At 42.1% G+C, this 16161-nt stretch overlaps 1 protein-coding gene across 2 annotated transcripts in view; it reads left to right on the forward strand.

Annotated features, from left to right (window-relative positions):
* Window positions 1–416: 416 nt before the first annotated feature.
* The window catches only part of adamts2a (ADAM metallopeptidase with thrombospondin type 1 motif, 2a), a 76103-nt gene continuing 60358 nt past the window's right edge, over window positions 417–16161 (forward strand). For both annotated transcript variants that reach the window (XM_072661483.1, XM_072661484.1), the window contains exons 1-2: window positions 417–695; window positions 2839–3230. In XM_072661483.1, the coding sequence (XP_072517584.1) occupies window positions 611–695; window positions 2839–3230 (477 nt within the window). In that variant the 5' untranslated portion in view covers window positions 417–610. The remainder of the gene's footprint in view (window positions 696–2838; window positions 3231–16161) is intronic.

A 16161-nucleotide genomic window follows, 5' to 3' on the forward strand; every position in this document is an offset into this window, starting at 1 on the left:
TCATTGGAGGAGCACCCTGGACTGTAGGAACACTGTTGTACCTTTAAGGATTCCTTTACATTGTTTGTGTCAATGTACCTGTCCAGCTGTTCATTGTTCTGACAGATGGACACATGGGTGGATGGATAGAGAGGACAGATGCTGTGTCTGCATTATTATTCCTCATGAAGCGCGTCGCTGCCGTCTTTCCTGCCTAAATGTTTCATAGACCTGAAAGCGCCTCAGTGTAAAGACAGGGGAGATGAATTCTGGGACATAACTAATGAAAGCAGGCTGTTAATCTCTGTAGTGGTCAAGGGAAAGAGGACCGGGCAGGGAGGGATGGAGGGATGGGTGGGTGGGGGTGGAGGGAGTGGGGGGTGCGGTGGTGGCGAAGGGAAGAGCTCGCACGGTGCACTTTGCAGTCCGTCTAGCAGGGGAGGGGGAAAGCAGGCTGGCTGCCGGATCTCTATCTCTCTCTCTCTTTCTCTCTCTCTCTCTCTTTCTCTCTCTCTCCCTCTCTCTCCCTCTCTCTCTCCCTCTCTCTCTCTCTCCCTCTCTCTCTCTCTCTCTCTCTCTCTCTTTCTTTCCCAGCTCAGCTCAAAGTGCCGTCTGCCTCTCCAGACCTGCCATGGCCGTTCAGCTTGGATTTGTCTTCTGCTTTCTGCTGCTGCACGTCCAGCTCGCCCGCGCGCTCTATATCGCCCACAGCGCAGGTATGAACCCAGCCTTCCTCCTCTTCTTCATCCACTCCTCTTCCTCAGTCCTGGGTGGACGTGGAGGGACTTTAGCGGGAGATAAGGAACGGTTAGGAGGAGACGAGCTGCGGGACTAACTCGGTTCCTCCAGGTTTCCAGCAGAACACTACTTTTAAATAAGTAATAGGAAGTCTGCTCGTGTGTGTGCGTGCGCGCGTGTGTGTGTGCGTGTGCGTGTGCGTGTGCGTGTGTGTGTGCGTGTGTGTGTGTGTGTGTTTAGAGGGACATCGAGCTTTTCTGTGCTTTTGCGTGTCTGCAACTTTTTCCGCTCATCTTTTCGTCTCGGGCGGTCGTTTCTCCTCCGAGCAGAGTTGCGTTTTCACCACCAACTTCTGGAACTGTGCTAAAGATGAACCGGGAGAGATTCCACCGTGTTTTTAGCCTTTAACTTTAGGCACAGTCTAAATATCTGACTGACAGCTGAAGTTCTGAGGTAGTACATTTTTTAATATATATATATATATATATATATATATATATATATATATATATATATATATATATAAACTCTTGCATTTCTGTTACAGCTATTTTTTAAACTCTCTTAGGAGACACGAGCGATGGAAAATGACTATTACACACTGCTGACTTGAGAAACCCCAGTGTGTGTGTGTGTGTGTGTGTGTGCGTGTGTGTGTGTGTGTGCGTGGCTGCACCTTCAGCCTCACCGTCAGCCGAGGTGAAGGGCTTTGCATATGCATAGGACGCTCTCTGCACTCCTCTCTCTGACCTGCACGCTGCACAAGTCCATGTAAATGTGGCTCTCCTCAGATGAGTGTGGTCCAGAATGCTTGAGGCAGTGAGATCTGCTACTACAACGTTTGTGTAACTTCAGTAACAGTGTTTTTAGTGAGCCTGTAGACCGTTATGCACTCTCCTTCTGTCACTAATGAGATCGATTGATTCCTGGGCTGACTGGATGTTGTCCTCTGTAGATGAACGAGAGGCGTACATGCATGCAGACCTGTGTGATGTTCATTCATGGTCGTGTGAAGTTCATCTACATTTTTCTACTTACCTTGTTGGTTTGTTAAAAAAAAAAAAAAAAAAAAAAAAGAAGCTTTTATGGAAGTGTGGTGACTTTTACTCACCTCTAAATGCCTTCTGACCTCTGGCTGTAAAATTTTACATTAGCCAGTACCAGCACAGTGTGTTTTCCCTCTCTTCCACCACCCCCACCTCTGTCCTTGAGCAAAAACTCCAGTTCTCGGTTTCCTGCTAACATAGAGACAGACCTAAAGGAATAGGATCTAACATCTGGTACGAAATCCTCGTCCACCTCCTCCTACGTTGCCTTCTGTCCCACCACTCTTTTATTCCCCTCGTTCGGTTCGGACACTGTTGTGGTGGGTTTCCAGTGATTTTCCACCAGCATGTCCTGTTTCATTCGGGAATTAATGAAGTAAGGGGAAAAGCCTGCAAATAAACCCTCTTTATAAAAGGGGGATATAATTAGGAGGGGGAAATATGACAGTATTTATTGCTATTGTGATCAACTAGATCACATTATACTGAATATATATATATATATATATATATATATATATATATATATATATATATATATATTCATATATATTCTGAATATATCATAGATATTGTCAGTAATTGATGTGGTCCTGAATTTAAGCCTTGTGATAACATGTCAATGATTGCATTATCAGGGTGTGTCAGTATCGTTACCGTGGTATGTGGTATTACCAGTAGTATCGCAAGTAGCGTAGATGCTTCAGTGTTCACTTGGCTGTATCTACCTAGATAATGCAGATACAGAATAATAATTGGGTCATTTTCTGTTCTTTTCAAGATCCTAACACTTTCATTTTCAGCCAAAACCAACGGATGCAGTTGCAATATTAATATGTATAATAATAATAATGCTATTTTAATTGCATTAATTGCATTTTTAATTCTTAGATTTCGGGTCTTCTTTGAATGCCTAGAAAGCCCAAAGGGCTCTTTAAAGGTGTCTCGATGTATTGTGATGTTGTATTTTTGCCATATTGCTCAGCCCTATTACATATAGACTGTTAGACTGTTAGGCCATGTCCCGAAAAGCTATAAAAACAAATGTGTGTGTCTGTGTGTGTGTCTTCTGCAGATTCCTTGCAGCATGTCCTGAGGGAGTATGGCCTGGTGAAGCCGGTCAGTGTGGATGCGGACGGACACTTCCTCACCCATGCCGTCTCAGCTAGCAGGCTGAGTGGGCAGCTGCATCATCGGCGCCGGCGGAGAGATGCCCAACATAACGAAGAGCAGGAGCAGGGAAGCGCCAGAGAGTTGCTCTTTTACAATGTTACCGTTTTCGGGCAGGAGTTCCACCTTCACCTGCGCCGCAACTCACGGCTGGTGGCTCCCGGAGCGACGGTGGAGTGGCACGAGGATGGCAATCGAACTCATTCGGAGCCGCTCCTGCCCAGCGACTGCCTGTATGTGGGCCACGTTACTAATGTACCGGATACCTCAGTGGCCATCAGCAACTGTGACGGCCTGGTGAGTGCCCCCGCCTGTTATGTAATACACTCCTTGACTCCTTGGGTCCAGCTGAAGCCATGAATTAAGGCTTTCCTTAGGTATTTCCCCAGGTTTTGTAATGGCCACTGAGCTGTTATTATTCCATGCAGTTGTGCAGCTGGGCAGGAGGTGCGGCTTGGCAGTGTTTTGGTAGATCTGTGGGTTTGAATGGATTTCTCAGGCCTTAGAGGGTTGTGGTGGCTTGATCTTGGGGAGGATTGTTCTTGCAGTGGATATTTACTCTTTAACATAACATAGATTGCTGGTGGTAGGTAAACGTGGCTTATATCAAAACCTAATAGCCTTCATTTTTCGGACATATTTGTTTACGCCACTTGGAAACACTGACTGTCATTTGCATTTTGTGACTATTTCATAACCAGTGGACCATTCAGTTAATCCAGAATTACAATATATACTGTTTACTATCCCAGTACCTATTAAAAACTCATTTTTTTATGATGTCACAAAAACCAAGACATGTTGCTTTAGGGGAAAATCAAATATGATTTATCTCTCACTCTTGATGCAGTTCGACAGCCAAGATATGCTTCATACTTCATGTTTGCTTTTTCAGTTGAGAAGGGAGATGCCAGACTAACAGACTGTCACGAATCAGACTGTGTCTAAAGACCTTGTTGTTTACTAAATCATTTGTTGTTTATGTGGCTTTTTGACAGATATATGGACAAAAGATTAGGTCCTTTTTGTAGAAAAGCACCAATTGCAATTTTCCTGGATGATTCCAGTTTTATTTCTCTCTAAGAATTACAAATAACATCATACAGAAATATATATATATATATATATATATATATATATATATATATATATATATATATATATATATATATATATATAATGTTTCTGTATGATGTCAGTGTTCTGTATGATGTTTACGTGGCTCACTTGGCTATATTTACCTAGATAATGCAGATACAGAATAATAATTGGGTACTTGGCTTTTCTGTTGGGCTTTTTAAGATCCTAACAATTTCACACTTTCATTTTCAACCAAAACCATCTGATGAAGTTCCAATATTACTACGTAAAATACACGTCTGATGATGCTATTTTAATGAATTGCATTAATTGTATTTTTAATTCTCAGATTCTGGGTCTTCTTTGAATGCCTAGAAAACCCAGACGGCTCTTCAAACATAACCTGTTTCTCTCTCTTATCTATTTTATCTAAAGCATGTAACGGATGCTTTATGCGGAAGCATAAATAGTAGTGTTAAATGGCTTCCGGTTGTATTATAAACAGTGGCTGAGGCTACTGCTCATTCCTAAATACACCCATAATTCAACCAAACACACTTGCCAGAGTTTCCACTCAATCAAGTTTAGCGTGACATGCTTCCGCCAAGACAAACTAGCCTTTTGTCCATGCTGGAGAGACTTCCAGGCATGTTAACTGCCCTCCTGTTGGCTGTGCTGTGCTGCCCAATTAAGATTTTTGAGGAATGCTGAAGACCGGTGAACGCTCTCTTAAACGGTGTAGGCGGACGACGCAGACTGTAAGAAAGGTCTGTAGGGTGCAATTTCGGTCACAGCCATGGCGTGTGTGTGTGTGTGTTTGTGCCGCTGGCACCCACATGCGATGCGACAAGTATTAATGTGACTGGCACAGAAACGGTTATATTAGACGGATCAGCCGGTCACCAGTTATGGCTGATTAAGCTGAAAACTGGCCTATTCTGGCCACCGATGGACTGCTTGGTGCTTCTCTACATTTAGTTTGCCCTGAATTATGATTTTTAGAGATTCTAGAGATTTTCTTATGACTAATATGATGTCTGGTTGATTTCTCAACCAGCTGATGTGCAGCCTGGCCTTCTAATTAAAAATGTAAGAATTAATAAATGTGTCCGTCTGTAGATTATGTACACATGGAAGAGCTCTCCGCTGTGGTTTTGATTGTGGTGCAGTTAGACAGGGCAAGGTGTGACTGTGCATTCTGGCTCACTTCCACTCAGACGCCGTGGAACTGCGCAGGTCCTTTGAGGCTTACATGCTAATGGCTAAGACAGCTGCCGTCCCTCCACAGACACCTCACAATAACATGGCTTTAATCACGGCACAGAGCTGGGCCAGCATTTTGGTTTTAGTCTGTTTTCCCTTCGCCACTTCTTGTCTACCAGAGGGAGCATGGCTAGAGTGGACGTTACCACATCAATTAATCACTAGCGCTAGGCTTGCTCTGAGTGGAGAAGTGGACTGGAAAATGAATTAAACTCTCAATGGATTCTAAATCTCAGTGAACATGTGAGTGGAACAAAAGATTAAGTCCAGAACAACCATTCACTTAACAGACAGAATACTAAAATCTCAAAATGGGGAGTGGTGACCCTGGTGACCCTCTGAAAACTGCCACGGAATGGCTCCAAGCATTGTGGACTAGCTTACCACACTGCTAAACACATGAACATGAGTGTATCAGTGTGAAAATGTAAATATCTTGTCGCTCCATCCATTGTAGCGTTGTGCCTTCTCAGTACCTTCTCAGCTTAAACACATGGACTTTGCAAGTGTGTCCAGAAACACTTTGGCGTGGCCTCACATGTGCTTGGCTTTTGCCTACACCTCTGGGCAGCCTCCCTGACTTCAGCATGAAATGCAGCTAGTGCTCCAGCCCTTTTAGCGACCTCACACAAACCCAGGGGCACCACAGGAGACGGCAGGCCCGGCTCGGAGTCTGTGCTCTCCGGATGCCGAGACGACTCCATCTGACCTGCAGTGCTTTTACCCAGCTAAAGGAATCTAGGGGGAAAACATTCAGCTTTTAGCGTTCGGATTTGAGAGGCTTTAGTTACATTTGTGGAGAGCAACTCTCCAGGTTTGAAAGTCAGTTTAGGATACACATTTAGTCCAAGTTTATAGAGATGTGCAGGGTATTGTTATTTTCATAGACCGCACTAAGGATGTGCAGTCTTACTCATTTTGATATCTGTAAGTAAGAGTTAACGAGCGGATGATTGGTTAACCGCTGGAAAGGAATAAGTGGTCAGCTGCATACAATTTTGGTCAGCCTGATTAGAAATGACTTAAGCTGGCCGCTGTTGACCTATGAAAGGTGCCAAAAGATGCATTTATTGTTTTAAAAGGGCATAGAAAAAAGAAAGAGACCGAAAATTGTATAAGCAATACTCAGGTGTCATCCATGTTTGCAAGTATAAGAGATTTGGACGATATTTTCGAAAGCACTCTTAATGTCAATCATCCAATCTGTGATGGTTCATTTTCCTGAACAAGTGCAAATATTAAAAAACACACAGAATGTAATCTCAGAATGATTGAATATTCTGTCTCATGCATATTTAATGGCCGCACACACAGAACTCTTATGTAATATCATCTATATGCTACAAAAGAATACAATTAGGCATTAGCTGTCAGCTTATATTATTACCCAGTGTAGTGTACCTCCATACTATATATTAAATTGACTACCCAGTAAACGTACATCCGTCATATCAGAGGTAAGAGAATCAGCAGGCTTTTTTCTTCACTCTGCACTGATTTTCTTGTCAACAGTCCTTGACGAGCTATTCCTTATGGTGCTTCTCCACAGCGTTCTATCCAAGCACACTCCTTTGGCAGCGTGCGCTTCCTTAGCCTGCAAACCTCTGCAGAATACACCCACCACTCGTCTTCAGCACTGTCAGTGGCAGTGGGGCTAGCTCTAGCACCAGAGCCTGTCACGGAGGGAGCTGGGGAGGGCAGGTGCATGCTGGGAGGCCCGAAGCCCCGCTAAGTGAGAAGTGAGTGGGAGGCTGCACGGCAAGTGTGTGCCTCGCTTCTCCAGCAGGGGCACAAGCTGTTGCCGCCACTATAGCTACTTTTCTGTAGGGGGAACTTTGAGCTAACGCGGATACGCCTCCTACACAGGAGAGACATGTAGGTACGTGCTGTTACTTCAGCCTACAGTGCCTGGTCAAGTAACCACATCAATTAACCACTGGCACCGACACTAGGCTCCGAGTGGAATGCAAAATGCATTGAACTCTGAATGGAATCTCAGACTCACATATGAGTGGAATAAAAGATCACCTTCCGAACAACCTTTCACTTAATACAGATTTCCTGTAACAATAAAGGTGCCCTAGAACAAAACACTGCATTTACCTTCATTATAATGAGAGTTTTTTACGTGGAAGTGACACACTGACCTCAAACACTGCTGTCTCCTCATTAAAAAGAAATCTGCATAACCAAAACAGAGCAGTAAATGCTCTGATTTAAAACCCCAAGCCCGTTACAGAACAGTCTTGACTTTATTTACACCAGCTATTTCTAGCAAATGGAAGGAAGAAGTGTTTGGAGAAGGGCCGTTGTAGGTAGCCATGTTAAGCCAAAAACTAAACCTAGCAGATTGGGGAACCACAGCTCAGAGAAGGGCGGGTACAGGTATCCATCCTAGGCTAACCCTTAGTCGACCGGCTACAATCTTTTTTAGCTTGCCAACCGCTCACCATGCTGAGAAGATAGCAACCCTATCTAGTAGGACTAGGGATGAATTACAGAAAGTGTAATGTGATGCTGTGCTGTGCTCTATGTTGCTTCTGTGAACCATCACTGTTGAGCCAGCCAGTCAGCGTAGAGCACGTTCAATTATTCTTGAGCCCACCATAAGGGAAAATAGCATGTTTCCTTCAGAGGTCAAAAAATAAGGTTGTAAACAGGCGTGTAAAAACGCATCTAGGTATTTTCCACCCCAACCAAATTTGCAATCAAAGAACAACTCAAAATACTGAATTACTAAAATGCATTTAAAAAGCTTTCAAAGCAAATGGCATCACAGTAACACATTTACTAATTCATAAATAACGATTACCAGTATGTCTTTTATTTTTGTGAAATCAGGCACTACCACCCTGATGGTAATTTTCCAGGAAGAATCTGATTTTATATATCTCCTTTGTAGTGTTATCAAACATGTTTGGTCACACATATAGGCCAGCAACACATCTTGAACGTACACTTTCTCAGCTGAGTAATCAACCTACTTAATAGGCTCATTTTGGTTTGTTTGAGTTTAGCATTGTGACATTGAAACTGCCGTTGAGGTGAATTTACCTCCGCGTCCATTTTGGCACCCAAACAGGTTCTGAGCATAGTAACTATTGGATCTATTGTAGAAAAAAAAGAAGATTTGCGTGGCGTCGCGACCTGAGTTTTATTAATCCAACCAAGTTTACTTCACCAGAATGAAGACCAGGGCCACCTCAAACAAAAGAACATTGGCTCAGAGGCAACACTTTATGGTCTTTGTTGTGAAGAACAGAAATTGATTTTGTGCAGAGCTTGCCGGAATTGCCCACATCCACGCATTACAAAAAAGTTGATTTTCCTTCATTTGTTGTTTTCTTCTTGACACAACTTTCTTTTTTTTTCAGATTTGTTTCCTCAGCACTTGGCCTTGTCTCACCTCATCTTCTGGTGACAGATCAGTCCACTTTGTGACTGTGACTGTGAAAAGTTGCCATGCTACTGTTATAGACACCTTCACTTGTAGCCTACTCACAAAAACGATCTCACCTAGTGCGTTATATTATGTCATATTTCAGAGTGGGAAACGTTATCATTTTTTTCATGATGAGAATTTACTAGACCTACTACTTTTTTGGGAGGTTTTCAGAAAGGTATTTCAGGGATTTCACTCACTGGCTGCCACATTGCTTTCACAGGCTTCACAATGAAGAACTGTGATTACATTAACAGGCATTAGCAGGCATTCGAAGTTGACAAGCACATGTACAAATGCCCATCCGTTGTAAGATCCTCAACATGCTTGAAATGCGTCAAGAAATCCAATCAGCTATTCATGCTGGCTTGATCATTTTCTTTCCTGTCAGACTTCCCTGTCAGCCAAAAAAAAAACTCAGAACTGTAGTGGTTGCTTCATTTAAGAGCTGAATTCACTATCCACCAATATATACATACTGGTATTCCATTCTGTATTGCTTGGTGTTAACCACATTAGTTAACCACAGATGCTAGGCTAACTCTATGTGGGAAAGTGGACTGGAAACCGAAGGGAACTCTGAATGGAATAAAAGATTAAGTCCAAAATAACCATTCACCTACCACAATTCAAAATCAAGGGCAAAACAAAGCTTTTTACTGAATCTATATGGCTTTGTAGTGTTGTGGTATCCCCGACATGGATGAAATGCCAAAAGTATTTGCCTCATTTCACCAACAGCCTTCAAGCTGTCGTCCCTCTAGCCAACTTCGAGCTAGCATGGACATGCCTCCTTCCTAAGATGAATAGAGAGAACTGCTCATCACAATTTGCTCATCTCAGTTCCCCTAGCCTCAGCCCTGTGAGTGCCAAGTTTTGGACGTGAGAAACAGTTCTCTATGCATTCCTCCTGGTGCTAGTCATGAGCAGCTTGCTGGGGAAAGGTCTCATTTTACAAATGAAATCCCCCTGCTGAAGTTTGATCAGCTGTTTGCTTTCAGAGTTCTGATAATGGTCAGTCGGTTCGACTGCTTAAGGGCATTAAATGTCTCAGACGTTGGGAGTGAGGAGCCTCCTGCTAGGGCGAATATCTTTTTCCTCCTTTTTCTGTCTAAATGTACATGGTGCAAGAATCTTCTGATCTTATGGGATTGTCATACGCCTGGTTTCTGCGTCACATTATTATTGTAGTGTTTTCCACCTCGTTGCAGATCTGTTCATAGAATCAGAGTCAGAATCAGATTTATTGGCCAAGTTTGTTCACACACACAAGTCTCTCTAGTATTAACAATATACAGCTACTCTACATAAAAGTTGCAGACAATACACAGAGAACAATAGCATATACAGTATACACAGACTATACCAGGACATTTCTATACATTTCTGTGCTTTACAGTGTTATTCACAGAATAGCAAGATGCAACACTATACAGATTAAATATTGTGAAACCACAGCAGTGTACACATATGTGGAATGAATAATGGTGCAGTGGTGCAGTAACTGTAGGATATGAGTGATAATAGTTGATCAGTAATATCTATGGCCTATAGCTAATGATGGTGATTAGCTGTTGTTGGAGGTGATGGCCTGAGCGTAAAAACTGTTCTTGTGTCTGACAGTCTTAGTGGACCATTGACCGAGTGATGAACCTTGTTGAAATGTACATGTGCAAGAGCGGCCTCTTGTTTTGCCTGGAAAAAATATTTGCTCATACTGAAGATCCGAGGACTACATTTCTAGCAGTACGTAGCTGCTGAGAGGAGATTTTAGGTAAGCTGCAGTTGCGTCTCCTTGCTTAAAACATCACTGCAAAGGAAAATGATGCAAAGACATACTGTGGCATTAATGCCTGTTTACGCCAGCTGCCAGCCTTGTCCAGCATTGCTACCGCGGCAGTAGTTACAAGCCATGTTCACGAGGTCCTGGTCACTTCACATCTATACTGGTAAATATGTGGTCTGCATCTTAAGGCTCTGAGGGCAAGACAGGAGTCCTTTACCACACAGGGTCACGTTAAACTGGTACATGAAACACAATAGATCATTTTTTTTATCACATAGTCATTTTTATGCCCCAGAACCTTTTTCAAAAGAGCATATATTTTGGTCCCAAACTCCCCATTGGTGAAATGCCATTGACAAGACTATGCAGCCAATGATGGTCCGGCAAAACTAGGATTGTTTAATGCAACCAAATTAAAGAGTGGGTGAACTCACAAATTTTATATAGCTCTAAACTAACACACTAGCCACAAGATACGAGACACTCCAGTGCAAATTGAATAGTACCCTACACTCTACTGTTATGAGTATGGCTAACACAGTCAAATTATACACATGTCAGTGTGCATTCTGTATTTAAACTCTGAATTCAGAAATTACATTACTAAAATATTAAATAAATAAAACTGTACCTCCAACAATGATGCATTAATACACAAGAAAATGCGCCATAGCACAACCTTAACTGTATTACCACAGTTGTATTCCGAGAACTGATAAATAGTTCCTATGCAAAGGTTTGGGCACCAATATATACATACTGGTGAGAGACACATTTAGTCATTTTTGAGAAATATTGAGAAGTAGTAAACACAGCCTTTGTAGCTAACCAAACCTGAAGCTCAATACTTTCAGCTCATTCTAATGCACACCTACACTGTGTTTCATAATAAAGAAAGTCTTAATATGATATAGATATTCTTAAATCCATTTTGAAAAGGTCTCAGACATTGATTAGCAAGTCAAGCCTGAGGCATGAGGCATCTGAGAACGAATCAATGCCCATAAGGCAGGGGTTGGCTAAGAAAATATCTATAGTGTAGAATGTTATTATGTTAGTTCAGGGGAACTGTGGAAGTCATGATCAGATCTGGAAGACCAAGGAAACTCTTGTGCATGCAAGACTATGCCCCAAAAATATCTCCGAACTAGAGGCCTTCTGCAAAGAACCTGAACTGAAACATTTTAGCTGCTACAAAAAGTATTTGCTCGCTGTGATTTCTGCCAAAGGGGGGTGTTACTAAGACCAGTAAGGTGTCCAATCATTTGCACTGGCAACATTGATGATTTATGTTATGAAAGACAGTGGCTGTTCATTGGGTTGCTAGCTGTTAGAATATGAGAGCTTATGGATTTTATTTAGTAGGTTCGTTTGTTGCTGTTTTATGTCTGGTGGTCATTGCTAAGCAGAATACGGTTAATACTGATGAGGCGTACTGATACTTAGAGAAATTTGTTCCATTATTCACTGCCTCCCAGCCAATCAAATGTGAGGTTAGAGATAACTGTACTATAATAATTTAGGGTCTAATTAACAAACACAAATTCATTTTTAATTAAGAGCGTCAAATCCACACTTTTATCAGAAGGTCTCGACTTGTTCCAGTGAGCTGTGGGTGAGAAATGATTCATATTTAATTCCTCCATGCTTTTGTTCTTGTGGTTGACAACTGGCACTTAATATTTTGTTCTTTTAATGTTGTGAGAGTTCAGGGCGTGCCGTATGAGCGTTAGCAATTTTGCTGCTAGCTGGAGGCTGGGGAGGCTCCGTGTTCTTGTGCTGCGCCACCGATCACCTCTGGGACGACTCTCTAACTAAAAAAATAATAATAATCATTTTGGGCCATCTGCAAAAGCTAAGCAGCGGGCCCTTGGTGGGCGCTCTGTGATGTGTGTGTGCTGTGTGTGCATGACTCTTTAGCAGTGCAGGATGAAAGGGGAGCGTTAGTCAGGTGGGGGTGTTTCCAGAAATCTCCTGGCACCTGTCGCCAGGGAGCCTCTTTGGAGTGCTTTGATGATGTCATTAACATTTCACCACTGACACTCTCCGAATCGGAGAGCACCGGAGGAGGAAGAATAAAATACATTAAAATAACTGTCGGAACGAGGTGGTGTGGAATTTGCCGCTGTTTTCTTTTGCTACAATAACAGGACAAAAATGTGCATGTTCAGAAAGTACAAATCTCTGGATGAGCCCTGAATGACAGGCATTGTAGGAAAACTCGCACAATGAAGGATGATTGCTAGCTCAGCCTCTGGCTCGGCCTTCACAGAGTGTGTTGTGAAACCCCAGCTTAAGAGTCATGTGACGTGGCAGCTGTGGGGAGACAGGGAGACAGGGAAAGAGCGAGAGAGTGGGCAAGAGGCCTGCATCAGTCTCTTGATACCTTGAATACACTCCTCTCCTTCCTGAGGAGGGCCGAGAGCAGGATTTTGGGGCAATGCATTTTGGCTGAAAGAATGGGAGGAGCCCCTCCCTGCCTCCCTCTGCTTTGGATTTGCGTGGAACACACTGTGGGATGTCCAGTACCAAAATTCCTAAGATTATTACTATGCAAGAAAGAGACAGAGTCCATCTGTCTAGTAAAAAATGCAGGTGCTTCCTGGTAAATCTCAGCAGAACACTGAAAAAAAAATAAAGGTTCTACAAAGGGCTCTTTAAACAATGCCATAGAAGAAGCATTTTTGTAAACAAAAAGAGAGAAGAGTGTAAAGAATTTTTTAAACTGGTAGAGAACCTTTACCTCAACTTCTTTAAACATATAAATGTTCTTCACACCCATCACCTTTACAAATATGGTTCTTTATGGCACTAAAATGGCTCTTTTATAGCATTGCTCAAAGAACCATATAAAGAACCTTTATTTTTAAGAGAGTAACGCTGAACGATACGATGAAAACACTTGTATTGTGATTAATTTGCTTCATACTGGAACTGAGAGAGCCCTCATGTTATGTCAGAAAGGCCTTTGGCGAATCAGTGATGTGACATGGTTAAACATGGCCTTTTTTTTGACCAGTCATTCGACCATCTGGACCAGTGATGGATCAAGTTCAGCATCTTAATTCCTATTTTTCCGTCACTCTCTCACCATGTGTAAAGCACTCTCTTTCCCTCTCTCTCTTCTGCTGTCTCTCTCATTCTCTCTTTCACTCGCTGCCATTGGCCCGAGGCCCAGTCTAGCAGAATGTGTGTTATGTTACCGTTTGAAAGTGACATATTGACGCTCTCGTCTGGATTTCTGCTCTAGTAAATTAGCTTAGCGGGTGTTAAGAGTCTCTTTGGACTCAAAGACACAAGCAATTTACTCTCCGCGTTCCAACAGGACACAAGAAAGCAGTAGTCTATCTGCTGAATCTTTTGAACCTCCAAAAAAAAACCCACGTGAGGGAAAGTCACTCAACACCTCCTGCCTCAGTTGTTCTTAGCACTCCTTACACAACATTCCTTGTCCTCTGTCGCTCAGAACATCAGCCTCGTCCAGAAGTCTCACCACGTCTTTTCTTTTCTGGAGCCTCTTTTTCGCCCTTTTGCTGGAAAAGTGGAGTGAAAAGGTGAGGCAGGCATCTGTTGGGAGGTCAAAAAACTATTGTAGCATGAGATCATGGCTTTCAGATACTGATTAAGAGCTGAGAAGAAGACCTGGATCTAATGGAAAGGGTTTGGCTCGAATGTGAACGTTGTGTAGAAAGTTTCCAGTGATTGAGGGTAGAAATTCCACGGTTCAACCTCTGTGTAATTAGATGGTTAGGATGTTAACAAAACCATTCAGAATGGTTTGGTGGGGGACTAACCACTCTAGAGTGGTGGTGATAAGAACCCAACATCTGAAGTGTTTACTGTCTCAGAAAGCTGCATTTATTATTGGAAATGGCTGCGGATAGATACACTGACTTCTGACAATTTTGAGAGAAGCTTTTAGTCTAAAACAGTGTGTCCTAAGGCAAGAATTAGATTTACCATTATTTAACCATCTTCCCCATTACACAGAAAGGCTCAGGGGATATGTGTGGGTTTAGATGGTTCTGTTTGTGCTCCAGACACTGTGACCTCTAGTTCCCATCATCACAACTGTAAAGGAATCGGAGTCTGCACGTTTCTTCACAACGCCCCATTTCATTCAAAACCACTCTGAATGACTTTGCTTACATCTGAACCACTGAATCGTTTCCCTAATATCCTCTTTTTGAGCAGCGAGGAATTAAAAGCACTGGGGGAGATGTCTGAGAGTGAGACAGAGAGGCTGAGTTGGAGTATTGACCGGGTGGAACCGTTCCATAAGTGTGTGGTATTCCATGCAGTCTACTGCTGTGGCGTGTCCAGACTTCTGACAGAAACCACCATGTGTGAGGTCTGACCTGATGATCCACTTTCAGAATGCACATGCAAGAGTATGCCTAAATGGAATGTGACCTTTGTTTTTCATAACCGCCAATTTTCCTTTTAAGGACAAATGGAAGATTTCAAATGAAAATTTATTGATTTTAAGTCATATTTCAAGAAAAGTTGGCATATAAAGGTGAGTGATGTTATATGTAAATGTAAAAACTCTTTCTGCTACATACACCCACACAAATAGTTAGACCTCTGAAAAAAACTGGGATATGGACCCTTTAAATACCAAAAGTCAATGATCCAATGTATCATGATATTAATAATGCAATGCATATATTCAGGATTTAAGTCAAATAAATAATATTGGGTGTATATAACCTGCCTCTGGTAGATATGTCAGTGCAAATTTTCCTTTTGCAGCGAAAACATTATTTCTCTTATGGGACACTGCATGTCCTGCAATGTGACTATTGCAATACATGAAACAATATAATGTGCAGCTCTGCTGTAAACTTTTAGTTGAAAATACTGGTGTTAAGAGTAGGGCTGTGTATTGTCAGGAACCTGGCGATATGGTGTGTATCACAATGCAGGGGTTGCCATTCAGTTTATTAAGATTTATTGGGATACGTTAAGCTAGCTGATATACTCTGATAGAATTTGAGTAAAGGAAAAGTTGGCTTTTAATGCAGCCAGAACAGTGGGATCTGAAATCAGAGTACAACACTATCCCTGTATTACTTTACTGTGTTTTTTAGATTCGATACAATATTGCAAAGCATAATATTACAATACTTTGATATTTATTTAGTATTTTCTTACACCCCTAGTTGAGAGAGAAAACATTCAGTAGTATAGCAATTTAGCAGCACACAATGGAATATATATATAGCAAGTTTTAATATTAAAAATAGGCAAGACATTAGTAGGTTTTTATGTTGGATAAGAAAATAAAGGATTGTACCTCTTTGTCTATTGAGCTCACAGAGGTAACCAGTACAGCATTAGGTGCTGGTGAGAACTCGTCTTCTACACAAGGCCTCCATATTGATTCCAACATGTTAGTTTGTCTGAGAAATGTGTTTTCCACCAATGTAAAGAACCCTTTAACCAGTCAGGTATCTATTTAGGGATTCAAAGGGTTGTTTGACTTGTCTTGGCTCTATATAGAACTATTGCCTTTACGAGTCCTGTTCAAGAGTGGTCCTACTCCGTTTGATGAAAAATGTCACAGTATAAACCGCTGAATGTATTTAGGTACTGGAACTCTGAATGGTTAACTGAGTATTCAAATAGCCTTGTACTTAACTAGTACAAATGTA

This window comes from Salminus brasiliensis, chromosome 18 (assembly GCF_030463535.1).
Source record: "Salminus brasiliensis chromosome 18, fSalBra1.hap2, whole genome shotgun sequence".
Lineage (NCBI taxonomy): Eukaryota > Metazoa > Chordata > Actinopteri > Characiformes > Bryconidae > Salminus > Salminus brasiliensis.